The sequence below is a fragment of the Tachysurus fulvidraco genome, chromosome 19 (assembly GCF_022655615.1).
Source record: "Tachysurus fulvidraco isolate hzauxx_2018 chromosome 19, HZAU_PFXX_2.0, whole genome shotgun sequence".
Taxonomy (NCBI): Eukaryota; Metazoa; Chordata; class Actinopteri; order Siluriformes; family Bagridae; genus Tachysurus; species Tachysurus fulvidraco.
This window is the reverse complement of record NC_062536.1, coordinates 15,850,600-15,874,645: the sequence shown is the minus strand read 5'-3', so window position 1 is coordinate 15,874,645 and position 24,046 is coordinate 15,850,600. Positions and strand designations below refer to the sequence as shown.

The following is a 24,046-nucleotide window of genomic DNA, read 5'->3' as shown; positions in this document are numbered from 1 at the left end:
AGGCGAAGACCAGCCTCTTCCTAAAACACTTAATCTATCGCTTATCGTTTCTGTTTGTTTTAATGTATTTAAAAAAACTCCCAAAGTTTCAGGTTGATGCTATCCTAAGTCTGTAATGTAGAGATCAGTGTTAATTTATTCATTGATAGAGACTTCAAAGCACTTTTGTAAGTCACTCTGGATAAAGATGTCTGCCAATTGCCATAAATGTAAATGGAAATATCTACCACTAGCTAAGCTGTGACTGATCCTTGGAACTAAGCAAAGTAGTAGTTTGAACAAGTTATGCTACTTGACCACCAAACTACAGTATGCCCAAGTTAAAGCATTTAAAGCACCATAAGCCATACTTTCTAAGCAATGCGGAACTTAGCAGGCAGACAGCATAGTTTGAATAAGTCTGGGGTAATAATAGGATGAACTCTTCTTTTCTTCCTTCTTAAATCATGGTCTGCTGCAGTGGCAGCTTGTGGCTTTTAAAAAAAGGGAAATATAACTTTTTGTCAGCTGACCTGACCAACACTGCATACACGTTGTCACAACACTACCAGTTTAACAGTAAATTAAGAGAAATGAAAGAACCTGTTTTTGTATCATGAATTCTTAAACAAATCAATCTTGGGCGTAGGTCCGAGCTACTGTTTAATTATCAGTCAGATTTTATAAAGAAGAGAATTGAATGCTTTGAAAGACAAAAAGTCAGGCACAATATTTACAATTGTTTGGTTATTTTTGCTCCGTAAAAGAAAGTAAATCCTAGAGAAATCACAGTCACTGATAGCCTGTTGCTCATATTGATTTGCAGCTTCATCTGTTGAGCTTACCTATTTAAAGTCTGCTGAATATGTTGATAAGTAGTATGTTGTGAATTGTGCGTTTACATGGCAAAGACAGACAACCAGAGTGATAGAAACAGTGAAATATCTCAGTGCCATTATATATAGTACTCTTGTAATACTGATAATTGGACCTCTATATTCAATATTTACAGACAATATTTACAATTGCATTTACTGTCTAAGAAACATTCCTATGCAAAATCCACATGGTACTTGCACTGACTCCACGTGAAGCAGGCATTCACTAAATTCCAGGGGTTTCGTTTCCATGGGTGGGCAGGTTTCTGGAGGTCTTGGGAAAACGCCCTCTTTCAAGACAGTCATACAGGTAGATTGTATATTTTATATCTATTATGCTTTATTATCTTACAGTTAAGCTATTTTCGAAAACAAATAAACAAACAAAAGCTACGGTTAGGGTTAGGGTTAGATTATCAAATAGGCCACGCCTGCCCGATGACGCAATATCTGTTATATGAAATCCCCGAAATAAGTGCATCCCATGTAAAGCGTATCATCCATTATGGACCCAAAATGACACACAAAAAGGTTGTTGCCCAGGAGATTTAGACATTTTTATAAAGAGCATCTGCATCCAGGAGCCAAGGAACTAAAATTGGTCTACTAAAATTTCTCTCTAGATGGGAGGGATGGTATATAGGGAATGCAGATAATGATTTCCTCTACGTACATGTGGTATGCTGCCCTATGACAAAAAGAGTTTCATGTATCTCAGTGTCAGAATGTGTTTGCTTCGCCCTCCTACATGTGTTAGGGGAGGAAGCTAGTGGGTGGGAATTGACAAGACCAAATTAAGGAGAAACAATAAGGGGAAAATGATTGTAATTGACTCATTGTGTTGTTGGAGGAGAAACTTCAACAAAGCTCTTACACGATCTGAGTAGAAGCGCCGTTCACCTTGGGTAAGTATAAATCCCAGGTAATGCACCAGTGGGAGCCAGAACTGGAGCTTTGCAAGGATTGATTTAAAGCCAGATACAAAAGGAGGACCAATGATTGATCTTTGCAAATCTGTTCATTTTTTGCTGAGAGCAGAATGTTGTTAGCATAATAGAAAAGGGCACATCCCTTTGTTGTTGATGAGAGAACAGAGCAGCTTGCACCATTGAGGGAAATACCACAGAGGAATCAACAAACCCTTGAGTAAGGTGTGTCCAGGTGTATTGACTTTGCCTAAATGTAAATGCAAAGAAAGGCTGTGCGTGTCTGCTCGCTGGGAGGCTGAAACTGTGCTGTGATGCCACTTAAGCCATGCATCAAAGTACTACAGACAGTCTCCATTATTTAGTAAGCAAACAGTATGATATTGCAGTAAGGTATTTAATATAATAGGGAGTCATCAAGAGTAATGAACTATATCAGCAAAGAAAGCATACATCTTATGCTGCTATTCAGTTTTTCATTTCACTAAATAGCCATTAAGCTCTAGGAAATCAGCAATCAGATTTGCATGTCAACTTACAACGTCTGTTTTCTGAGCACTTAAAAGTTAGAGGTTACTATCTTACTTTCTCCTGTATGTTTTAGACTTTCTTTTTTTATGCAACTGTGCTCCTGATAAATTCTGTATATGCGACAAATTGCATGTTTAAGAGTCTGCATATAAAGCCAGAACAATAGTGGGCCTAAAACAGAACCTTGTTTCATTTTTTGGGTCATGAAGAATTTTCTTTGTGGCTACGAACTCTATAAAGGGCTTTAGGAATTGCCATCTTCAGTTACAAATAGATCTTTTTATGAAATCGATGATAGAACATCCACTTAAATGGATTTAAAAACAAGTGAGTGAGGAATTCTAGTAAAAAAAAAAAACAATTAGTGTGGTTCTCCAGAAAAAGAGTAAAAGAACGCACATTCATAGAAAAGACTCACGTGTACAGTACATGTACAGTACACATGCTCGGACGCACACACCCCACCCCCGAACATAATACACATAATACACCCTAGTTTCCATGGTGATGCTTTCAGTATTTCTTTCATATTGTCTTCACTTTCTCTTTTGTCTCCTCTCAGATTTTCTCTTTTGTCTTGTCTCAGACTTTTTCTTTTGTCTCCTCTCAGTCTTTTAAAAAAACAAAAACATAAAAATACCTTTTGATCAGCTACTACAGTGGTTTATCAAGCACTAAAACATGGCTGATTACTTCCAAAAAATAGAAACAGACCCAAAAACACATGCGCAATGAGACACACGCACAGACACACACACATACACACACATACACACTCACAAAGAGCCCTAAAGAAAAAGGTAGACAGAGCCATAGTAATGAGACAAGCCTTCCTGCTCAGCTCCAGTGAGTTGAAGTGTCAGACTGGTTTCCCTGTGGTCCACTAACATGCAGGTTTTCAAATTCACACAAGCACAATAGGAAACACCAAGACACAATGAGAGTGTGAGGGAGATTATTAAAGCCATCCTCTTTATTTTCTGCATAAAGAGTAAAGTCTGAGTTCAATCTGATTCACATCAGTCCTGTCCAAAATCTTTCCTATACAGCTCCCATTATTATTTTTAATGGTGTCCACATGTGTGCGTTAAACAGATGATCAGTGTGGCTGGCAACGATAACCATTGAAGTACAGAATAAAGGAAATTATCTAGACTTTATCACCAGTACTTAAGATATAAGCACAACTTTGGATCTGCTATATTGTTTTATGCAATATAACAGGTGGAAGAGGATTGTGTGTGTGTGTGTGTGTGTGTGTGTGTGTGTGTGTGTGTGTGTGTGTGTGTGTGTGTGTGTGTGTGTGTGTGTGTGTGTGTGTGAATGATGAAGGTGCATGTGTTTATAACACTTCATAGCTCCTGGGTTATTGCATTTGGCCCAGTTTAGAAGATCCTTCTTTACGGTATATGAAGTGCAGCAATGGTAACTTCTATAATAATGCCTTTATTTTCGATGTGTACCAGACTTATCAGATTTTAGTTCTGGAAAATTACACCATTTCTCAGCTCCCTAAAAACGACCAGTTAAAAGCAACTCCAGGTAAGATATCTTCCCCGTCTAATTAACTTGTTTGGTAAAGACTGAGTCATGCACTTTTGGGAAAAAAGGATTTGAGCTATTCTTCACTATAAAGTACTACAGTAAGAAATTGCTTTCTCACAAAAATTAAATGAGCCCATGTATTGGAAGAAATATATATAATTATATAAAATATTAAAATAGATTTTAGGTCACACATGTGGGCTTCGATCCTTGATTGATGCATAGAGGATATCTTAGAAGTCAAGTGCTCACAAACAGGAAGCAGTTTGGTCATAATTGAACTCCATAACAATCTGTTAGCAACCTAGTGGTACGCTGTGAGAGCCAAATCAATGCTTATCAATAAGCACTTGAGCATGCAGAGTTTCTGAATGGACAGCGTAATGAGCCCACAATGTGCGGGATAACGCTGACACAGCAAGGCACAGATAACAGCTGCAAGCTCATTATTGCTATACACATACCACCAGCGCAGGGGAGAGAAATCGAACAGCATAAAGTTCTGAATTGTAATTCTCTTGGATGTTCAGTACCTGTGGTTTGTGAGTCAGTGAACACCTGAGGCCCAAAGCCAAAGCCCAATCCTGAAATGAATTCCCTGAGCTCATGAGCTTAATTAACACAGGAAAAAGGAGGAAGATAATGAAAATCAGCTGTGTTAACACTTGACAATTGTTCTGAGTGCTCAACTGTCAAGAAGAAATGGTTGTATTTCATTAGACAAGACATTAAAATACGTATGTTACTCAATTTGTGATTCAAGAGTAGATTATTCAACTCTTTTAACCATATGCATTCTAGAAAAAAAATGTTAGCTGTTTTAAAAAAATCCTTGTAAGGCTGTAAAATATTTACATAAGAAAAAAAACTGGTGCAACTCCACGAATTTAAACATGTTGACAATACTAAATTTCATACTAATACGTGTTTAGCTTTTTAGTTTCCTTGAATACTATGGTCATCATTAGGTATCCTTGACTTTAAACCCGGCTTGTTGTCCCTAGACACGTTTACGTCCCTTTTGATTTTCAGGAAAGCTTTCTTTACAGAAATTTGCAACAACATTTGCATTTTGTTGTGATTTATAATTCAGAGAATGCTCCAATAAAATTCTCATGACTTTTAAATAGGAGGAACATTTCTGGACTGTTTTGTAGTTACAAAATTAATACTTATTTGCCAAACTTTCTGTTAGGAAACCATGGAACCACATTACAGGAACATTCCCAGCAGGTTAGTTTGTTGGTGTTATACAAAAATATGTCAATGTACGTCGTAAAAATGTCTGATTTACATTACGGAAATAAACATTCTTTTAGTTATGCATCTATCATATTCATTCCATTCATTCAGTCATATTTAGCAGTTTAAACCACAGAATCATAGAATATGTGCAACCCAGAGATTTAATAGAGCATGCTGGACAACTGATAACATCCCTATGTGGAGAATCTACACTTCAGAAGCTCCATATCACAACAACCAGCATGCAGTATCATTTTTTTTTCAGTTACACAACCACATTATAACAGTTAAAAAGAGCTCTTCAGGTTTTTTTTAACAGCACCAACCTACACCAAATGGCAGGGGAAGTCAATTAGGGGTAACTCGCTTTACGCACCACAGTAACCTCCTTGTCGTCATGTGCGTATGTCATTGCTTCCTGTTATCACGTGTGCAAACAGACAACATGGCGCCAACAGGAAAAACACGAAACTGGATCAAATGTTAACTACAAGAAAATATTTTTCTAAATAAAATAAAATAAGTTTTGTGCCTCTAATGAGTGGTTTCGATCTTCTTTTTGCTTTAAATGGTATGCGGAAAACACTGGAGGTTTGCCACAGAGTTGGCCCACCACCTACAACGCAACCGGATGCTTCTTCAAGCGCCTCCATGCTTGCAAAACGTACCAAAAACTTTTAAACAGGAAATTACGGAATTTTACCGTAAAATGTCCGAAAAAATTACCTCAGGTAATACTAATCCCATCCGAATAGTATTACCTGAGGTAATTTTTCCGGACCTTTTTACAGAAGATCTTTTCATTAAGGACATTGTCCGTAATGATTACCGAGATGGCACATTCGGACAGGACTAACATCACTGAGAAGCTCTGGTAATAATTAATTTACCCCAACGTCCCCACATAAAACTAATCCCGTCCGAATAGGGCTTAAGATTCACAATCGATCATTCACAATCACAATAATTCATCATCTTTCCCAGAGTGTAGCAAAGATTTTGTACATTCACATATTTGATAAACCGATGAAAGCGATGTTGGATTTATTCATGGTTTTAAACAGAAAAAAAATCATATTGTTTTGTGCTGTTTAGTATTCAGAAGTAAAAAAAAAGAATTCTTTCCGTTCTTAATTTTTTTTTTCAATTAAATTTTGAACAAAATAATCTGAAAATCATATCGAATCCGTTGATAAAGCCAGTATTGTCAACTGTAACCAAGTTGAGGCAATGTTACACCACTATAACTGTGTAGTAGGATTGCAGCATTTGTTAACAGAAGTTAACATAAACATACAGCGATTCTGTAGTAAATTGGCATGCTTCTTTTCTTTGCTTCTGTTCTGTGCAATAATCACACTATGATGATGGTCATAAATGATCACTGAAGACATCATTCTGATTCCATATGTAACTGTCAAAATGAATCAGATTTGTTTAATTGCATTATATTGTTCGCCATCTGCTACGATCAGAAAAGAGATTAACCCATCCATTTTCCTGTTTATATTTGAACGCCAGCTAGCTACACTTTGAGGTCTGGGATATCAAGGTGGAGACACACAAAAGGTTTACTGCAGGAGGAGAAAAAGAAGTGTAGAACTGTTTTAATATCATATTCTACATTTGTGAGATCACTTTCTTACATCACTAACACTCTCTAGTATTCACCTTAAATGCACAGAACCTCTCGATAAAATCTTTCAAATCAAATAGTGATTTTATTTAGTACAGTATATTTCCTTTCAATTGTCTGTACTGAATTTTTGGCTGCAATTATGCTGACTCTGGACTACATTTATTCTTATCACCATTACACTTTTTTTTTTCACCAATAAAACCAGTCTGCTGTAAAAATATGACTGAAAGTCTATTTCCCCCGAAAGACGGCTGTAAATCCTGCATCGCATATGGTAAAAGACAGAAACATAATGACTAATAAATTGCTTATTCGATGAATCTGGAAACTTCATGTCATTTAGGAAGGTGTTGTTTGGCTAATGACATGGGCGGTTCGTCACCATCAGACTCATCCAGAGTAATGAGTCTAATGAGTTTCACAAGAAACCCCAGACATCTGTAAACACTTTATTTCAAACACACATGCAGATTTTAGAGGAGCAAAGCCGGTTTGGGTGGGGGTGGAGATGATCTCAAGAGGGAATGAATAATTGTGTCTACAAGCATATATATCTGGAATATCTGACAAGGAAACATCTTGTGTAAAGGGGGGTATAAACCTCACAAGGTTTCAATCTGTGATTCTTCAGGAAACAATTCAAGCCGTCACAAAATCCAACATTTCACCATCATGATTCAATTTAACATAATTATTTGTGTACTATGTGCTTTGAAAGATACATACATTCTCAGAACATGTATTGTATAGACTCTGGCATATTTCAACTGCACCTAAGCAATAAACCAATATTTAAAATGTTCTTCACATTCGCACGTGTTTCTGTTTTTGGAACCTTATAATTTTCCACACTTCTAAATTTTAAGGCTTTTTGTGTACTGTTTGTTTGAAGGAACAGCCATGCTAGGACACTGAAGAACAATTGGCAGCCATAACATATGCTATAATAACAGCTCTGCTATTTCAAGACATCAGTCAGTCTCTGTCAGAATGTTCTGGATTGAGTATGAGATTTAATTTGAGGTTTAATCACCTTTAGTTACATTTCTATACTCTGTGTGTATGTGTGTGTGTGTGTGTGTGTGTGTGTGTGTGTGTGTGTGTGTGTGTGTGTGTGTGTGTGTGTGTGTGTGTGTGTGTGTACGTGATTGTGTGTCGTTTTTCCGCTTGTGCTACCAGCTACCGGTAATGAATTCCAGCCATCTCAGTCTATCAACCTGAATAAGTCAGCCAGGCCTCAGTGGAATTGCCTCTGGCTGTTGCCCAAACACCACTGCACATGACTCCACACAACACACCGTATGTACAACAAGGACTGTCCTTCTCCCACACACACTCTCTATTGTCCCTCTTTCTGTGAAATACAATGAGAGGATTGGCTTTAAAAGCCAAAACAGACATTACTCATGCCAATCTCTCTCAGCAGGAGAGGATTATCATGCAAGCAGGATATCCTAAATGTGCACATGCTAAATACAGCATCACAAACAGACAGCACACATACACACACACACACACACACACACACACACACACACACACACACACACACACACACACACATAGAATTGCACACAGAGAACGCTCATTTGTAAGCCACTTCCTCTGCTTAGAATCTAGCCTTGTTCATACATGCTGGTCTTAGCTCACTGCTCAAACTGCATGCATGAACAAATCACTTGTCTCCATGCCGTTAAGATCAGAAAGGCTTCACTGCTTCACAGTTACATGTCTCCATAGTGTATGTGCCCCTCCTGTTTGGGAAACCTGAGGAATTTCGAGATCAACCAATACATTCCTTAACTGACCACTGACCATTTCTTTACCTCCAAACTCTGCCTCTCTGTTTCTTCTTCTCCCTGGCTTGGTAGTGAAGACATACACACGGCTGAACAAATAAGGTCAGCCTTGTCACTCCGCTCCATATCCCTAGCTGCCATGCACATTCGAGTGCACTGAGGCCACTTGGTACAGTGACAATGTGTGTGTGTGTGTGTGTGTGTGTGTGTGTGTGTGTGTGTGTGTGTGTGTGTGTGTGTGTGTGTGTTTGTGTGTGTGTGTGTGTGTTTGTGTGTGTGTCTTTGGTTCATCTTTTGTAAAACAAAACTAAAAATGAGAAATGTAAACACTTGCACTAGGGCTTATAGTGAGTGTGTGAAGCCACCTAGGAAAACTTTAGAAACAGAAACAGTGACACACGGAAAAGAAAAACATGTCAAAAATATAACAGAAATTGTAACTGGAAACATTTACTTGTAAATCATCATGGTTGTAATCTTTTTGAGGACTTAATTTAATTTTTGAAAGCTAAATTACTCAGTTAAACCCCCCCAGAAATATCGGATTAGTATCAATACTGGGTAATATTCAAGGTTTCAGAAAACTAGCATTATGTCATCTTTATTATAAAGGAGAAATTAACCACATGTGAGTTTTTGGAAGTGCAAGTTTTTAGGGTTTACTCCTCCACCATCTCTGAACCTGCTCACACCACACTGCATGCTTTGTGATTTTTGTTTACCATTTATGTGCTACAGTGGGATTATTGAAAGAGTTTGTTCTCTTTCTTGTCTTCTAACTTACAGGAATAACTGGTTGGCCTGGTTGGATCTTTGAACCTTTCTGGTCTGTGTGCAAATTTTGTTAACAGGTATCAACAGGTTTAAAAGTTCAGTAACTTTCAGTGTGGTGGCTCAGAAGATTATTTTGCATTAACAAAAAAAACCTGACAATACAGACAATATTAACAATAGGTATAAGGAGGTGCGCAAGATCACAAAACAACCACACAGGAGCATTCGGATTATTCAAATCTCACATCTTGCAGAGCAGATGTGACAGTGTCTGGACTCATCCATGCCATCTTGGATCACAGTATGGTATAAAATTCGGAGACATCCAGTGTATTTACATGCATAATATCTTTTTCTTTACAAATTCAATTAGCAACAAATTGAGCATAAAGAATCTTTCAAATACTGTATGTACCAAAGTTCTTAGTATTGGTTTTGCTTAAAATATAACATGCATTTTAAATGAAATCTCATGCAGTGTCAACTGAACATGTGCAGGAGAATCAAAAACCTTTGTACGAAAGAGTTAACATGGTAAATATCACAGATTTGTAAGTTATTTTCAGATATTGAGATATTAAACACACACACACACACACACACACACACACACACACACACACACACACACACACACACACACACAGCTTTTATAGTATATGTCCTGCCTGTAATCTTTGTACATTTGTTTATTACTTCCACGAGAGTACATTTCTCACATTAGCAACCTCTCTTCTGAAAGCATGTGATTAAACTATTCATGAGCCCAGAATCTGATCTGTAAAAACAGTTAACTTCTGTTGGATGAATGGTCCGAAAGATATTGATTGCCGTATCAAAGTTGTTAACACAGCACAAAACAGTCTTTTTCAGTACTTCTGTAAAATTAATCTGACAGTGATATGTATAAGCAATTTATCAGCAGCACATAATTTTAAAATTGGTGTGATTAGGAGATTACTGGATATATAAATTTTACCTCCAAATCTGGGTGTTTAACTTGCTACAGTAGATAACTTAGCAAATGTTCTGTAAAGATCTTCGTAAAGTTGTTTTCCAAAATGTCATGTTATTTCCTTAGGCTTGGCTGCTGTTAAAAAAATCCCTGAGAATAGAACGATGCAAACGAAACCTGATAATAAAATCCCACTCGTTTCTAAATAGGACAAATTTACAAGCAGTTCGTTAGCAATCTATCTAATTCTGGTTTTCACACTGGGTAAGATGATTTTTTTTTTAATTCTGTAACAAACTGTGTGATATTGTGCTCTCCATGTTAGATTATGTGATACGGCTCTGACAATACATTTGATACATGATGATGTCATGAAGAGATCGGAATGTCGCAACAGATCTTACATTAAAGTCTGCGGCCCCTTCTTCCAAAATTTACATGACAGTACAATTTTAAGATTTGCAATCTATCTTTCTCCTTTGTACTTTATTTAAACATTCAAGTCATGTGGCCGCCCCTTTTTTCCTACTTACTTTGTTTTTTGTTTTCGGCATGTTGTCTTTGTTGTTGTTGTTGCTGCTGTTATAAAACAAATACAAATATTATTGAATATATTCTATTATTGACCAATCTCAACTCACACCCAAAGGCTGGTCAATAATATAATATATAATAAAATGTAAACAAATATTTTTTTTATCCGATGCACGATTTTCATCCGTGGCATAATATCGATGTCAAAAATGGTACTGTGAGAATCAAGTTAGTTGATTTTGCTGCAAGTGTATGAGGCTTTTGGGAGCTTTGCATTTCAAGAAGAGCACAGAAGATTAAACAATTCATTATTCAGCATCAGGATCTCTGAACTCCTGTGCTGCTCTGCACAGTCTGAGGTTACCTGATCCTGCTCATTAATCAGCTCATCACCTGGATGAAGCATGTAGGAACATTGTCAAACTGTGCAGGAAAGGGGGTCCTCAAGACCAGCGCTTAACACTGATTTTATGTATTTTTACATGACAAGGGTTACTTTAAGAGCTGTGTCGATGACTCACCGCTTCCACAGCGTCGGGAAGCTTGTTGCTCTCTTTTATTTCTGCTTCTCGAATTTGCATCATGTCTGACTCTAAGTGTCTAACACATCGTCTGTCTGATGGTCTGTCTGACTGTACAACTTCCTACTGTACAAAGGCAGGAGCGCGCGCCTATAGAAACTGTGGGGAAAGTTTTGTCTCCACTGTTTGGTTCAATCTAATGAAAGCGAAACGGCTTTAAATAATATTGTCGCCATAGGTTACCATAGTTACATCGCGATAGCTTGCGCTTTGGGAAGCAGCACAAACTGGTGCACGCGCATTTGAGCAGCATTTCTCGTCCCCTCTAACAAAAAATGCTAGACATATTAATGGGAATTCGTGCATGGTGAGCATCCCGAAATGTGGCGCGTGCACGCCGGGTTTCAACAATTATCTGTTTGTTTATATGTAACGGACACACACACACACACACACACACACACACACACACACACACACACACACACACACACACACAAACACACACAACCCTCCGCTGTCCGGCCTCAACTCAACAGAAGGAATGTAAGAATGTGAGAGTGACTGAAAAGGCTGCAAAGCTCTGATGCAACTCAGTGTGCCGTATTTAGTCGTTTAGAAAGGTTGTACAAAGGTAAGATACGACCTAACCCTAACACACACAGCTGTCTCACAGCCTCGCGCTCCCTGTCATTGTGCACGCGCGCCTCCGCTTTGTCTGATCTGGTTTCTTTAATTATTTTCTCTCCAACATTATTTCACGTTCCACCACAACAGACGTCACAAACGTGACTTTTAGCCAGAAAGGAATTTTAAACATCGTTAATGGACGCGTCTACAAAATGGCATAAGGGTCCTACCTGGCTGGAACATACTTTGGAAATAAAAGATGACCAGGATAAAAGATCCCAAACATGTGGCGAGGACCATCCGGCAAATCCTGCTCATCCTCATCAGGTCGAACAGCATCTGTTTCATGGCTCGGCGGAGAGGAAGAGAGGGACACTGAGACAGAGCACCGGTGTGTGTGCGTGTGTGTGTGAGCCGCGATCTGCTGATGCTGATGCTGCTGTGCTCGCGCTGCTCACTAGGCAAGAAACCGGGTTGCCAGATGTGAACTAAATCCAGCAAAAGAGATTCACCGAGTGTGAGGTGAATACGATACCCAAATAAGGATATCCGGATCCATATCATTATCAGGACCATGGGAAAACGAATTGTTAGTAAATTGTGTGTGTGTGTGTGTGTGTGTGTGTGTGTGTGTGTGTGTGTGTGTGTGTGTGTGTGTGTGTGTGTGTGTGAAACCAACCTTCATATGGTTGTGTGTGTGTGTGTGTGTGTGTGTGTGTGTGTGTGTGTGTGTGTGTGTGTGTGTGTGTGTGTGTGTGTGTGTGTGTGTATACACTATCTTTTACACCCCATCTCATATGAGTATTGTTTGTAAAAGTGCTCTCATCATAACTCGATTTTATTAATAGCTATACTACTCCATTTTTGCCCATTGGTAAATGTATGCAGCTTGCATTTACCCCTTCTATAAACTTCTGTGTTGTCAAAGTAAGTTTGTGCTACTTGATGTTTCTTTAAAAGTAAAGTGACTTTCTTTAGTGAGTTCTTCACTTTTAACAACACAGAGATTTTACATACAAACTTTAATTATAAAAGTAAAATAACTTTTTTCACAGTTTACTTTATAACATCAGGCTGCTTTACTCTAGGCATAAATAATGTCTCTCTCTCTCTCTCTCTCTCTCTCTCTCTGTCTATCTCTCTCTCCTTGTCTCTCTGTCGTGCTCTCTTTCTCTCTCTCTCTCTCTCTCTCTCTCTCTCTCTCTCTCTCTATCAATTTTCTTTTAGTCATGTAAAGGAACTCAGTTCGATAACTTTAAAGGATACGTTATTTATTTTTAAAGCAACTTAGAACTGAAACTTTAAATACTTTAAAAAAGGTCTGAGCAAAAGACTACAATCCTGTCATAATGTAAAACTCTAATATGTCAACAATTTATTAAGAATGTGTAATTAAATTCATTCCTGCCTCAGTGAATCATTCAGTGAAGAAATTAGTACTCAAAATTGTATATGTTGTGCGCTTTTGAAAATCAGGACAATTAACATGATACAGTTAAAATACAAAAAATAAACAAAATAAAAATAAAAATATTTTTCTGTTTACCTATTTTCATACGGGAATGTAAATTATTTTAATCAGTGACATAAACTTAATTGTTACTTAATCTTAAAAAAAACAGCTAGTTAACTTTTTTATTTAAACTTACAAATAAGAGAAGAAAATAAACCTGTTGGCTTGAGTGCCTTGTGCTGAATCACACTTTGCAAATATTTGGTATAGACACACAGTTTCTCATGCAATATTGCTTAAATCAATATAGAGATGCAATTGAAGAAATTATTACACAGATGTGTACATGTTGTGCCATCAAAAACTCATTTACATATAGCCCCCCAGATCTGATCATTTACAGATTAAAATGCTTTTATTCAGCAAATCAATTTTGGTTCAAACCACTTTTAGCTAATAAATTAGACTTCTTATTAAATTTAAATGTTCTAAAATAATCTTGTAAACAATTTAAGGTACATATATTCTTGTAAAAAGCATATTTTTTGGCAGTACATGAAAGAGTTAAATGCATAACACCTCAAAGACTTTTGCCACAATCTGGCAACTCTAAGCATAGCGTCTTCCCTGGCGTGAACTATTCTACTCTGAATCACAGGGGACACGGTCACAAACTCCCCCCACTGGTTAGAGTATGGGCTCGTCCGTACAGCACGAGAGCAGCGATTGAACCAGACTCTTAATATTACCAAAAACAAAAATAAATAAATAAAATAAAATAAAACGACTAAAACAGAGACAATAAATAATCACAAAGCTATTTTATAACCACACATATACAAGAAAATAAGAAACATATTGAATATTACACAATATCAACAATACATATTAAAGTGCAACAATAAATATTACACCTTAAATGTGTTTCATTGGAAAAACTCTGCTTCTAATCACAAAATCAATTTTCTGTAACAAAACTACAACTTTACAAATCAAGGCACCACAATATACTAGCTGTGTATGCAAATAAATTAAATTATCCAGACATTTTGTGTGATTTGTGTGACTCTCACCGTTTATTGGTACATAATTATAATACAGAGTTCATTCCATATGTGTACTGTACAGTCTAATAAAAGTGTATAAACACGATTTAAATAAATATGTTATAAGTTATAAAGTTATAAGTTATAAGTTATAAAGTTATAAGTATATCTGATAGGAACAAGATATTCCAATTTTAAGTACTTTTCTAAATAAAAGATAAATGAAGTAAACTTAGTCTTTACTTATTTGGTATTCGCACAAATGTCTTCCTGTGTGTGTGTAGAAGGTTGGATACGTCTGTTTACACAGAGAAAGTTTTTAGACTTGACTAGATAAAAATAGCTCAAAACACTATAAAGGCGCGACATCTGCTGGTCAGACGTTTGAACTGCAGCAGAGAAATTCTAACACAAGTTAAAGGGAGAGCCAGTGGGGTTTATCAAAACACTTTATGCCCATAAAACCACCATATCTGTTCCATGAGCAAAAAAAATTACAAAAAGTTTAAAGGCTAGATTTCTTTACATGGATGTTTGATAGGATTCAGATTAAGGCCACTTCAGAATGCTGTGTTCTTAGTCATGCTTGGGTGCTTCTAGTTAGGTTATTTATATGTTATATATAATACATGCTTATGATTGTATACTTACTCATTTCAATGTTTGAGACTGCCAGTGGTCCAGTAAGCTGTGGACTCTGGGATTTTACGACCTCAAATATTTAAAAGCTGGAAAAATAAATTCAATTTAAAGCTGTATGAGGTAACATATTTTGTTTTATCATTTTCTACAGTCTGCAAAGTCTAGTGTTGTGCTGGGTGTGATTATGTGCCGGACCATGCGGTATATATTTGATGGCTCTCTTGGTGCTCAATGAAGTACAGCTCCTCATTGTAGATGCTGAACACTTCACACACTGATCAAACAATGTGTCAAAATGCTCAGCATGTTCTAAATCCATAGAGGCCATCAAGGTGTCCACTAAGGTGGTCATTGAAACCATATGAGCTGATGGAAGTTTGCCCACTTCAACATTTCTCTGCTTGGACCCAGTCTCATGGTCTGTATGCTCTGCTTCTCCTGACATTTGCAATTGCTTCAATAAAATCTCGTATCTTAGCTAATCTTTGCAAATGGCTGAGCAAAATTATTTGACCTGGATCACACTGTAATACAAATTATTGTATGCAAATTTTTACAAATTGTCAACAGTCACTCCTGTCGGTTTCACAGTATGGATAGTGTCCTTTCTTTAAAACATTAATTATTCATCTGTGAACACAGAGTTGATATGACTAGCCAAAAGCTTTGTTTCATAAGCCCAAAAGTCATTCCTTTCAGAATTAAGAAGCAGAAGCACTCCTCCTGAGTCTTCCATCGAGCCCACTGTCACATGAAAAGCATTAGATGGTGCAATCGGACATTGATAAAACCTGACCTTGGAATTCAGCTTGTATCCAGTGGGAAATTTTCCTTGGATTTTTGTCTACCATACGACTATCCTTCTGTTCAATCTGGGGTCAGATGTCCAGGGAGGTTGGCAACAGTCCCGTGAACGTTAAACTGCTTATTATTTGTAACTGTAAAACATAATACATTATAACTTTAAAAAATTGAAGCTGTTAAAAAAACTCTTAACTGAGTTAAAAGATTTATAGAGCTAAATTCTTGGTTTGCTTTCTTCCATTTATATTATTTTGCATCAAATAAAGAAAGAAAAGATCTGCTTACATGAATGGTTTACTGACCGGACCTCCTGACCACAAGTGGGATTAGGCTAATTAGCAGTCACATACAGCATGATGCACAGAACATGAGCCAACGAATATAGAAAGTCACAGACTCTGAACTAAAATCAGAAATATTATTACATTAATAATTAAAAATATATAACTTTTAAGGAGCCATAGATTCTAAAACCTTTAACCTTTAGTTTTAAGTCCACTCCTGTTTATTAGTATTAACATTTTACATTATTACTGCAGAGGATTTCCCCTCAGGGTGTTAATAATTGGACTTGGAGAATATTATAGCAAAATTATTATAAACACAGAGCTGTTGTTAGGGCCCAAGAAACAACAGCTCCAGTAAATTCCCTGTATATGGTTCCTTTGGGAAAGAGAGACACAACATATTGCAAATATGACATACAAGGGTACTAGGGAGTGGGAGACATAAAACATAGAATAAGAACACTGTCTTATATTCGCTGGTCTCAGCTACTCTGGGCTGCTTGTTTTATTACCATAAATTCAATTTTATACGTTTCTACATGTGTTTCCACTCAGAAAGAAATCACCACGGAGAGGATGAGGGAGTGAGGGTGGAAGAGAGAAGAAAAAAAGGAATTAATAGTAACATGGGCCACTGGCAATGACAGAAAGGTAAGAGTGATACTGTAGCAGGATCAGCAGGAATGAGAAATTTTTCATGGTTTCATAACTTCCAAAACCAGAGTAGTCACATTAATCTTATTGGAATTTGATTTATGAGAAATCAAATGATTAAACAGGTCATGCTTTATTACTGCTTGCCTTTCGAATCATTGTGTGTAGTAAACATACATACAGTATGCATCACCTACAAATCAATACATAGATGGGTGTATATTAAGTGCAATACTTAATAATTTTAAGTAATAAATCTGTAATTTGTTTATTCATCTTCTCATCTTATGAGTAACTGCTTAATCCTGTTCACAGAGGATTTGGAGACTATATGAGGAACACTCACAAGAAGATCACGGTTGGTAGTTCAATGGTTAAGGCATTGGATACTAAATAGAAGGATGTGAGTTCAAATCCCAACACTGCCAAGCTGCCAATGTCAGACCCTTGAACATGGACATTAACCCTTAATCCTCAGAAAACCCACAGAGATGTGGAGAGATATTCTACACAGAAAGATTCGGCTATAACGGCATTAGTGAGGAGGACTGGGGTGCAGTCAGTGTTCCAGTCAGTGGGGTTCAGGTCAGGGTTCTGACCTGAACTTTGTTGTTGTTGTTGTTGCTGTTGTTGTTGTTTTGAGCTGGACAGGGGCATTATCATACATTATCATCCATTATGAGCAACCCAGAGGTCACAGTGGCAAGAAATAACTCCCTGAGATGAAGTCAGGAAGAAACCTTGAGGAAAAAAACAGACTTAGAATGTAACCCATTCTCATCTGGTGACACCAAAGATTGAAATTATAAATAATTTTTTATTTGGTTTTAACTTAAATTCTATCTTGAGAAAGGGTTGTTATTGATTGTTCAGTGATTGATAATTGAGCATAATTATTAGGGGTCAAGCCCCAAAGGGGCGTGGACACCTATTGTTATCGTGTTTTCTTATTATTCTTCTGCCAGGGAAGTCAATGGCAGCCCATAGAACCGTACGTAGGAAAGTTATGAAATTTGGCACACATGTAGAGGCCAGTCTTATAAGTTACTATAGCAACTTTGGTGTGTCTAGATCAAACCCTCTAGCTCCACCAGTCCAAACAATTTGGGGGCAGGTTGGCACACAATATGTCTTGGGTGCTCATATCAGAACCAGAATCAGAATCAGCACCACAGTGACACACACAGACATTTCGCAAAGTTTCGTGACAGCGCCACCTAGTGGCCACGAGATTTTCACGTTAAGTCCAGTATTTTACATATTCTGAACGCATCAGATCGACTTGACCCCGGAATCACTGCTTGCAGCTATATTTATTATTATTATTATTTTGGCAAGTGCTGTCTTTAGACCATTCAAAGAAGAGCATAAGACAGACGTCTTGTGTCCGTGGCACTGACCGAAGTTAGCTCATGTTAGCTTTTTGGCTATCCATAGCTACTAATAAATTAAGGTATAGAAGGGAGTGTAATTTGTTTTACATTGAAGTGCAAACGGTAAACTACATGTATTTTTCTATGTTAAACATGTACTAAAAGTAAAAAAAAAGGTGACCAGTAAACCCCCACAGTTAGAAGCAAAGGCAGTGCACTGCTTTTTTCCCGGTTCATAAGCATTTGCTGCTTCATCAGCTGCTTTTTGCAAATATATATTGCTTAAAACGCTATATGAATGAAACTGAATTGAACAAGTGTTAACGTGTAATAAAAACATTGTTGTATGAGAACTGCCCCGGTGTTGTGCCCCTGACTCGGCCTCTAGTGGGAGCAGTAGGCGGTGCAGCATGGCGGGCCTCTCCGCGCTGGGACTGGTCCTTTCGCAGCCATTTTCTGTCCAACCACACGGCCGTTTGCAGACGCGAACCAACCAGGACTTCATTGCAGGTTTGTATCTGGCTTCGGCCAATGATTGCTAACCGATTTCTCGTTAGCTCGAATGAAAATGTCCGTCTCGGACGGATTTTTTTGCTTGTTGTCTATCTGAATGTGCGATTGAAAGCAGGAAGTGTCGAGAATAATGCTTAATTAGGGACAGGTTTGGGATTATAGTCCAGCATAAAGCACAAGGCCCAAACTCAGTCCTGAGCTGCGGATTTCTTTGTTGGACAAGCAGCTAGCTAGCGACGTTACACTGCACAAATAAGGTGCTCTGTAAAAGCTTTACATTTACTCTCCCGGGCAAAATGTCACCAACATACCCCCGAGTGAGGACTCTGACTAACCAGGGAATTGTGTGTTTTTTCCGGTATGTGATTATGTAGAGGTGATTTAATTATAGTCTGTTAAATATTACAATTATATTGAGCGTCTTATTTCAGCAGTAACCGCGGCTAGTGAGCTAGTTCTCCTGTTAGCTAGCTGGCCTTAGCTGTTGTCAAGCTAATTTGAAAACCAAACAAAGAACACACAGTAGTTTAACTAGGAAATAAATATGCCCAACTGGCGAAAAGCTGAATTGTATTGAGATTTTTTTTCGTGTAAACTCAATCTGTACGTATTTACTGAATTCTAACGAAAAGAGGTATTTATGCTGGAATATGCGCGCGCTCTTGCTAATTAGTTAGCATTCGTATTTGAGAAGCGTTGACATTTGCTCGAGGTTTTTAATGACTTCTCCGTATTCTGAGAATAATTTAATGGTTTGTTTTGTTTTAAGATGGACGGAGACAGCACAACCACCGATACATCACAGTTGGCTATAACGGGCGATTATATGACCGGTGGCCACTATGTGCTACAAACGCAAGAGGGTAAGTTTAATAATTGATGTATACATTATATACATGTATATATTTTATTAAGACATTATATTTTAAAGACACACCAAACGATGCCTATGATATTTGGCAAACATTTCATGTATAGTGTAATCATGTAAGGAAACAAAGCTTCAAATGATTCGGTTCACTGTTCATATCTCGAGTCGCTCAAAGTTTAGATCATGTTGCTACAGAGACTTTGCTGGGAGATCAAGATTTGGTCGGAATTTGAGTTCCGAGAAGTGTGTTCGATTTTTTTTTTGTGTGTAAACTGAACATTTAATTTAAGTGTTTTTACGGAAGTACAAAATGCGACACAGAGAGGCTCAGCGTGTCGGAACAATTGGCTCGGCACACTAATAAGAACCGACTCTTTTAGCTTTCAAATGGTTCTTTTCCAAGTTGCTGGGTTGGTTTTTTTTTAGGTTGGTGGTCTTTGCTTATCTATTGCCTAAAGTAAAGGATTTATCTGAAAGCCACAATTAGCATCGTGGCATTTGTTTATACAAAACCCACAGCTACAATAATGGACAAAAACAACCTTATTACAACAACCTAAACCACTTTAATAATTTTCTGCTTGTGAGATTTTCCACAGAAGCAAAATGTGGTAATTTTTTATTAATCACAGGTCTCTTGTTAGGTGATCATTATTTAATCTTACTTGGAGGATGCTTTTTTTTTTCTCCACACAGACAGTAATTGGTTTTCTTCAAGATTTTATTTTTTGAGAATTGTAGTGTGGCATGTAATAATCTTAAAATACAGTCTGACACTGCTTTAAAATTTCCACTAATATCCTATTCTAACTGACCCAAAAAAACAATAACCAAAAGCTTTTATTTTAATGTTCACATGAGAACTTAAAGATATGACAATCAATACAAAGAATAAGGTAACTAGAATAATCTGTCCACATTGTGGTAAAAATAAACCAAGATATGAAACAGGGACACCCAAGGTTATGCCAGTGGATTATAAGTAAATTTGAGATTAATATTAATGAGAGAATAAATACTATGGGGTTGCTACTTGCGTAGTTTCTGTGCAGCTTCTCGGAGCACAAATGCAAAAAGAATTCCTCAGTCAGCACCGCATTTGTTAGGTTGGTGTAGATTATAGTAATTTACACTTACTTTTAAAATTTTCCATATACCATCTGTATTTAGTGATCCTAGAGCATATCGTACACAAGCATGAAGTCAAGACCCTGATTGACTTTATTCTTTTATTGTTTATACTTTGCCATATCTGATGATAAAAAAATAAATAAAAAAAAGACAAGACAAAGGGTAATTCGTGTTTAATTTTATTGTCAGGAACATTCCCAGTTACCATGCTGCATAAACAGGGTGGAAGATAATTTGAGTGCTTTTGTTTATTCCATGTCCCAAATGATGCCCTACACACTGCAAGTCTCCTGTCACCAAAAAAGTGTGAATATTGACACAATATTGGTCTCTTAAGCGTAGGTTATAACGATACTCATTGAAGTAGAGAATGTACATTCAAAGCACACAGCACTGAGATAACACCAAGAGCTACACCCAAAACAAGGTTTTGGTAGTGATCTGAGGACATGGTCATAATTTATTTCTCAGGGAAGAACTGTTTAGTTTATCAGAGCTGTTTGTTCTTGGTGCAAACATTCTTGAATGTATTTTGTCTTCGTATCTAGATGATGGTGAAGAAAGTCTTCATGACCATGAAGATGGAAATGGTTGCAAAGACAACCTCAGAGAGCAGGATATCTACCTCCCCATTGCTAACGTAGCCCGTATCATGAAGAACGCCATCCCACAGACAGGAAAGGTTTGTCTCCATCAGTCATTCACATGTCCCCATGATCACAAGTCATGAATATTTTGCAGATTTTCTAAAATAATCGCACGTTATTTTGCTCACAGATTGCAAAAGATGCAAAGGAGTGCGTACAGGAGTGTGTGAGCGAGTTTATCAGCTTCATCACTTCGGAAGCCAGTGAGAGATGCCATCAAGAGAAGCGAAAGACTATCAACGGTGAGGATATCCTGTTCGCCATGTCCACACTGGGTTTTGATATGTACGTGGAGCCGCTCAAACTTTACCTGCAGAAGTTCAGAGAGGTATGGTTCACACATCAAACACGTATTTATGTACTTCTTTATTGTTCGTGTTATTGAGTAGATAGTGTTGTAATGTTTTCTAGGCAATGAAGGGTGAAAAGGGAATTTCAGGAGTGCCAGTCACAGAAGGCCTGAGTGAAGAACTTACAGAAGACAGTTTCAGTAAGTACTGAATCTTATTAAATAAGCAGTCATTATAATTGACATTTAATGTGATTATTCTAAGTTAAATTTATATATAAAGAATATGCAATGTGATTCTTACTTGCTTGTTTTTCCACAATTACTTTACACCAAGAGTAAGATTTATTGTTTAAATTAAGTTATACTTGGAATTCTTATAAGGCTAAAAAGCGCCCAGGCATCCAAAGCTTTATAATGCCGCAAATGTAGTTCAGTGATTTGTAAAGTACAGTATATTATTATAGTCATTAATGTTTCATACTCAGTGTTTTTACTCCATTGTTTTTGTCTGACAGCAAATCAATTACCTGCTGGATTGATCACAACTGATGGCCAACAGCAGAACGTTATGGTGTACACCACTTCATACCAACAGGTCAGTGTGGCTGGAGATTTTTGGTTGCACCACAGGCCTTTAAAGTATGTTGTAACTTGTAGTGTGTAAAATAGCTGTAGTGCAAAATCTTCACATGAAATAAAATATTTCACCATCACCAGTCGATCAGAAACACGATCTTGATATATAAGCAGGAAATACTGCGCCCATGATGAAGACACAGATGTGGTTAGTGTCTGTTTTTCTCAGTGTAGCATTTATATTAACCAAGGTCTGTTGAGTTAATTTAGCTCAACAAAATTTACAAACAAAGGGATTAAATAGTTTGTCTTTTTTATTTAATATACCATGCATCACTGTCTAGACCAGGGGTCAGCAACACATGAATTTCATCCCTCTGCTGCGGCTCCCTGTAGATTTTGAAAATAAATATTTAGTTTAAATGTATTTTATTTTAGTTAGTTTTTAAAAAAAATGCAATTCTAAGATTATGATGCTCTTGTAACATGTGTAGTAAACACATGTAAACCGTGTTTAATTTTTTTGTCGCTCAAAATATGCGTCATAACTACCGTCTTGCGAAATCCGACACACACAAGCAGACACTTGGTTTGCTGCAGCCGGCAAGTTAAAATTTTGATGTCATGAATATGAAGAGGACTCAATTAGACATTGAACATTTTATTTGAAAGTAACCTTCAACCCAGTCTTTTTTTTTGTTAAGGTTAGTTCAAACTGTTCAAAATATTTTTGTCTGCCTGTAGAAACAAAGTTCCGTTTACTCTTTAGCAGTTCACTGATTTCTTAAATGCAACACACTACAGTTTTTTTTTCTATACTTTCCATAAAGGTGTTATCTTCATTTTAGATGTCAAGGGTTTTGTGGCTCCCTGTGTTGTTTTTTTTTGTTTGTTTGTTTTTTTTTTCCTGTGGGAAACAGGTCCAAATGGCTCTTTGAGTGTTTAAAGTTGCCGACCTCTGGTCTAGACAGTATAATGGTGAATCATTTTCAGCTGAGACTTTGACATAATTTAGTTTAGAAAGCATTGATTAAAAACACTCCATGGCCACATTGTGCAAGGGGAGAGAGAATCTGCTCACACAGCTACAAAGTCTGTCATCCTCTAGCTCTATTATTAATCTGAATTGTATACATAACCAGGACTTTTATACTGATAAAAGCATTGTCAGGCCTTCTTGTATTGTTATTGTAAGACATTAAACTTTTGGGAAAAACAATAATTTGAACATTTAAGAACTATTTGACTGACTAGACACAAGCTGTCTTTTTTTTTAACAATAGTTGCACTCATCTTTTTGTTTTATTTAGATCCCTGGTGTTCAACAAATCCAGTTCTCATGACCTGGATCAGCTCTAGACCATGCACTTGTCCACAGACTGCTCTCTCACTCTTGTAAAGATTTATCGATGGTTTTTGGAGGAAAAGGTTTGAGAGTTGTGAGCAGGAAAAGAAGAACCTGCTAGCAGAGAGTCTGAATTTGTACATTTTCTTAGTGATGTCTGTAATTCCTGCAACAGTCATTTGTTACAGTTATAAAATTCGTGTTAATTTTAAAACAGTCCAAGGTCACTTTCTCTGAGGGAAGACTGCTAATCATTTTTGTAAGTTTTCTGTCCCATGTATTTGTTAGTTTTTAAAGATTTGTGAATGGGCAAATATGAGGGTAGGGAGGGTTAATACTGGGTTTACACAATGTGATTCTCATTTGCTTTCTGTTTGAATCATGTAAGATAATTTAACTTCATGTTGGTTGTCAGTTTCTTGTTGATTCTTAAAATAAAACAAAGGAAATGCATAA

General features: G+C 37.1%; 2 protein-coding genes across 7 annotated transcripts in view; one reads left to right on the top strand and one right to left on the bottom strand.

Moving 5' to 3' along the window:
- Positions 1-12,428, bottom strand: part of chst11 (carbohydrate (chondroitin 4) sulfotransferase 11) — a 49,870-nt gene extending 37,442 nt beyond the window's left edge. For 2 of the 5 annotated variants that reach the window (XR_003441300.2, XM_027151646.2), the window contains exon 1: positions 12,187-12,427. Coding sequence is in view for 2 of the 5 variants with exons in the window: in XM_027151646.2 (XP_027007447.1) it covers positions 12,187-12,304 (118 nt within the window). In the remaining 3 variants the exon portion in view is untranslated. Of the gene's footprint in view, positions 1-10,804; positions 10,851-12,186 lie in introns of all 5 variants that reach the window. The other 3 variants (XM_047803749.1, XM_047803748.1, XM_027151647.2) reach the window with 3 other exon arrangements.
- A 4,385-nt stretch (positions 12,429-16,813) lies between these two features.
- On the top strand, positions 16,814-24,043 carry nfyba (nuclear transcription factor Y, beta a). Of its 2 annotated transcripts, XM_027151608.2 has the most exons (9): positions 16,814-16,839; positions 17,158-17,200; positions 18,567-18,725; positions 19,498-19,591; positions 21,279-21,412; positions 21,508-21,705; positions 21,789-21,867; positions 22,185-22,264; positions 23,556-24,043. In XM_027151608.2, exons 1-9 carry the CDS (start codon positions 16,829-16,831, stop codon positions 23,586-23,588), a joined length of 831 nt encoding a protein of 276 aa, XP_027007409.2. In that variant the 5' UTR covers positions 16,814-16,828; the 3' UTR covers positions 23,589-24,043. The 2 variants fall into 2 exon arrangements, with proteins under 2 accessions (XP_027007409.2, XP_027007410.1); XM_027151609.1 differs by lacking the exons at positions 16,814-16,839; positions 17,158-17,200; positions 18,567-18,725 and adding an exon at positions 18,733-18,860.
- Positions 24,044-24,046: the final 3 nt, after the last annotated feature.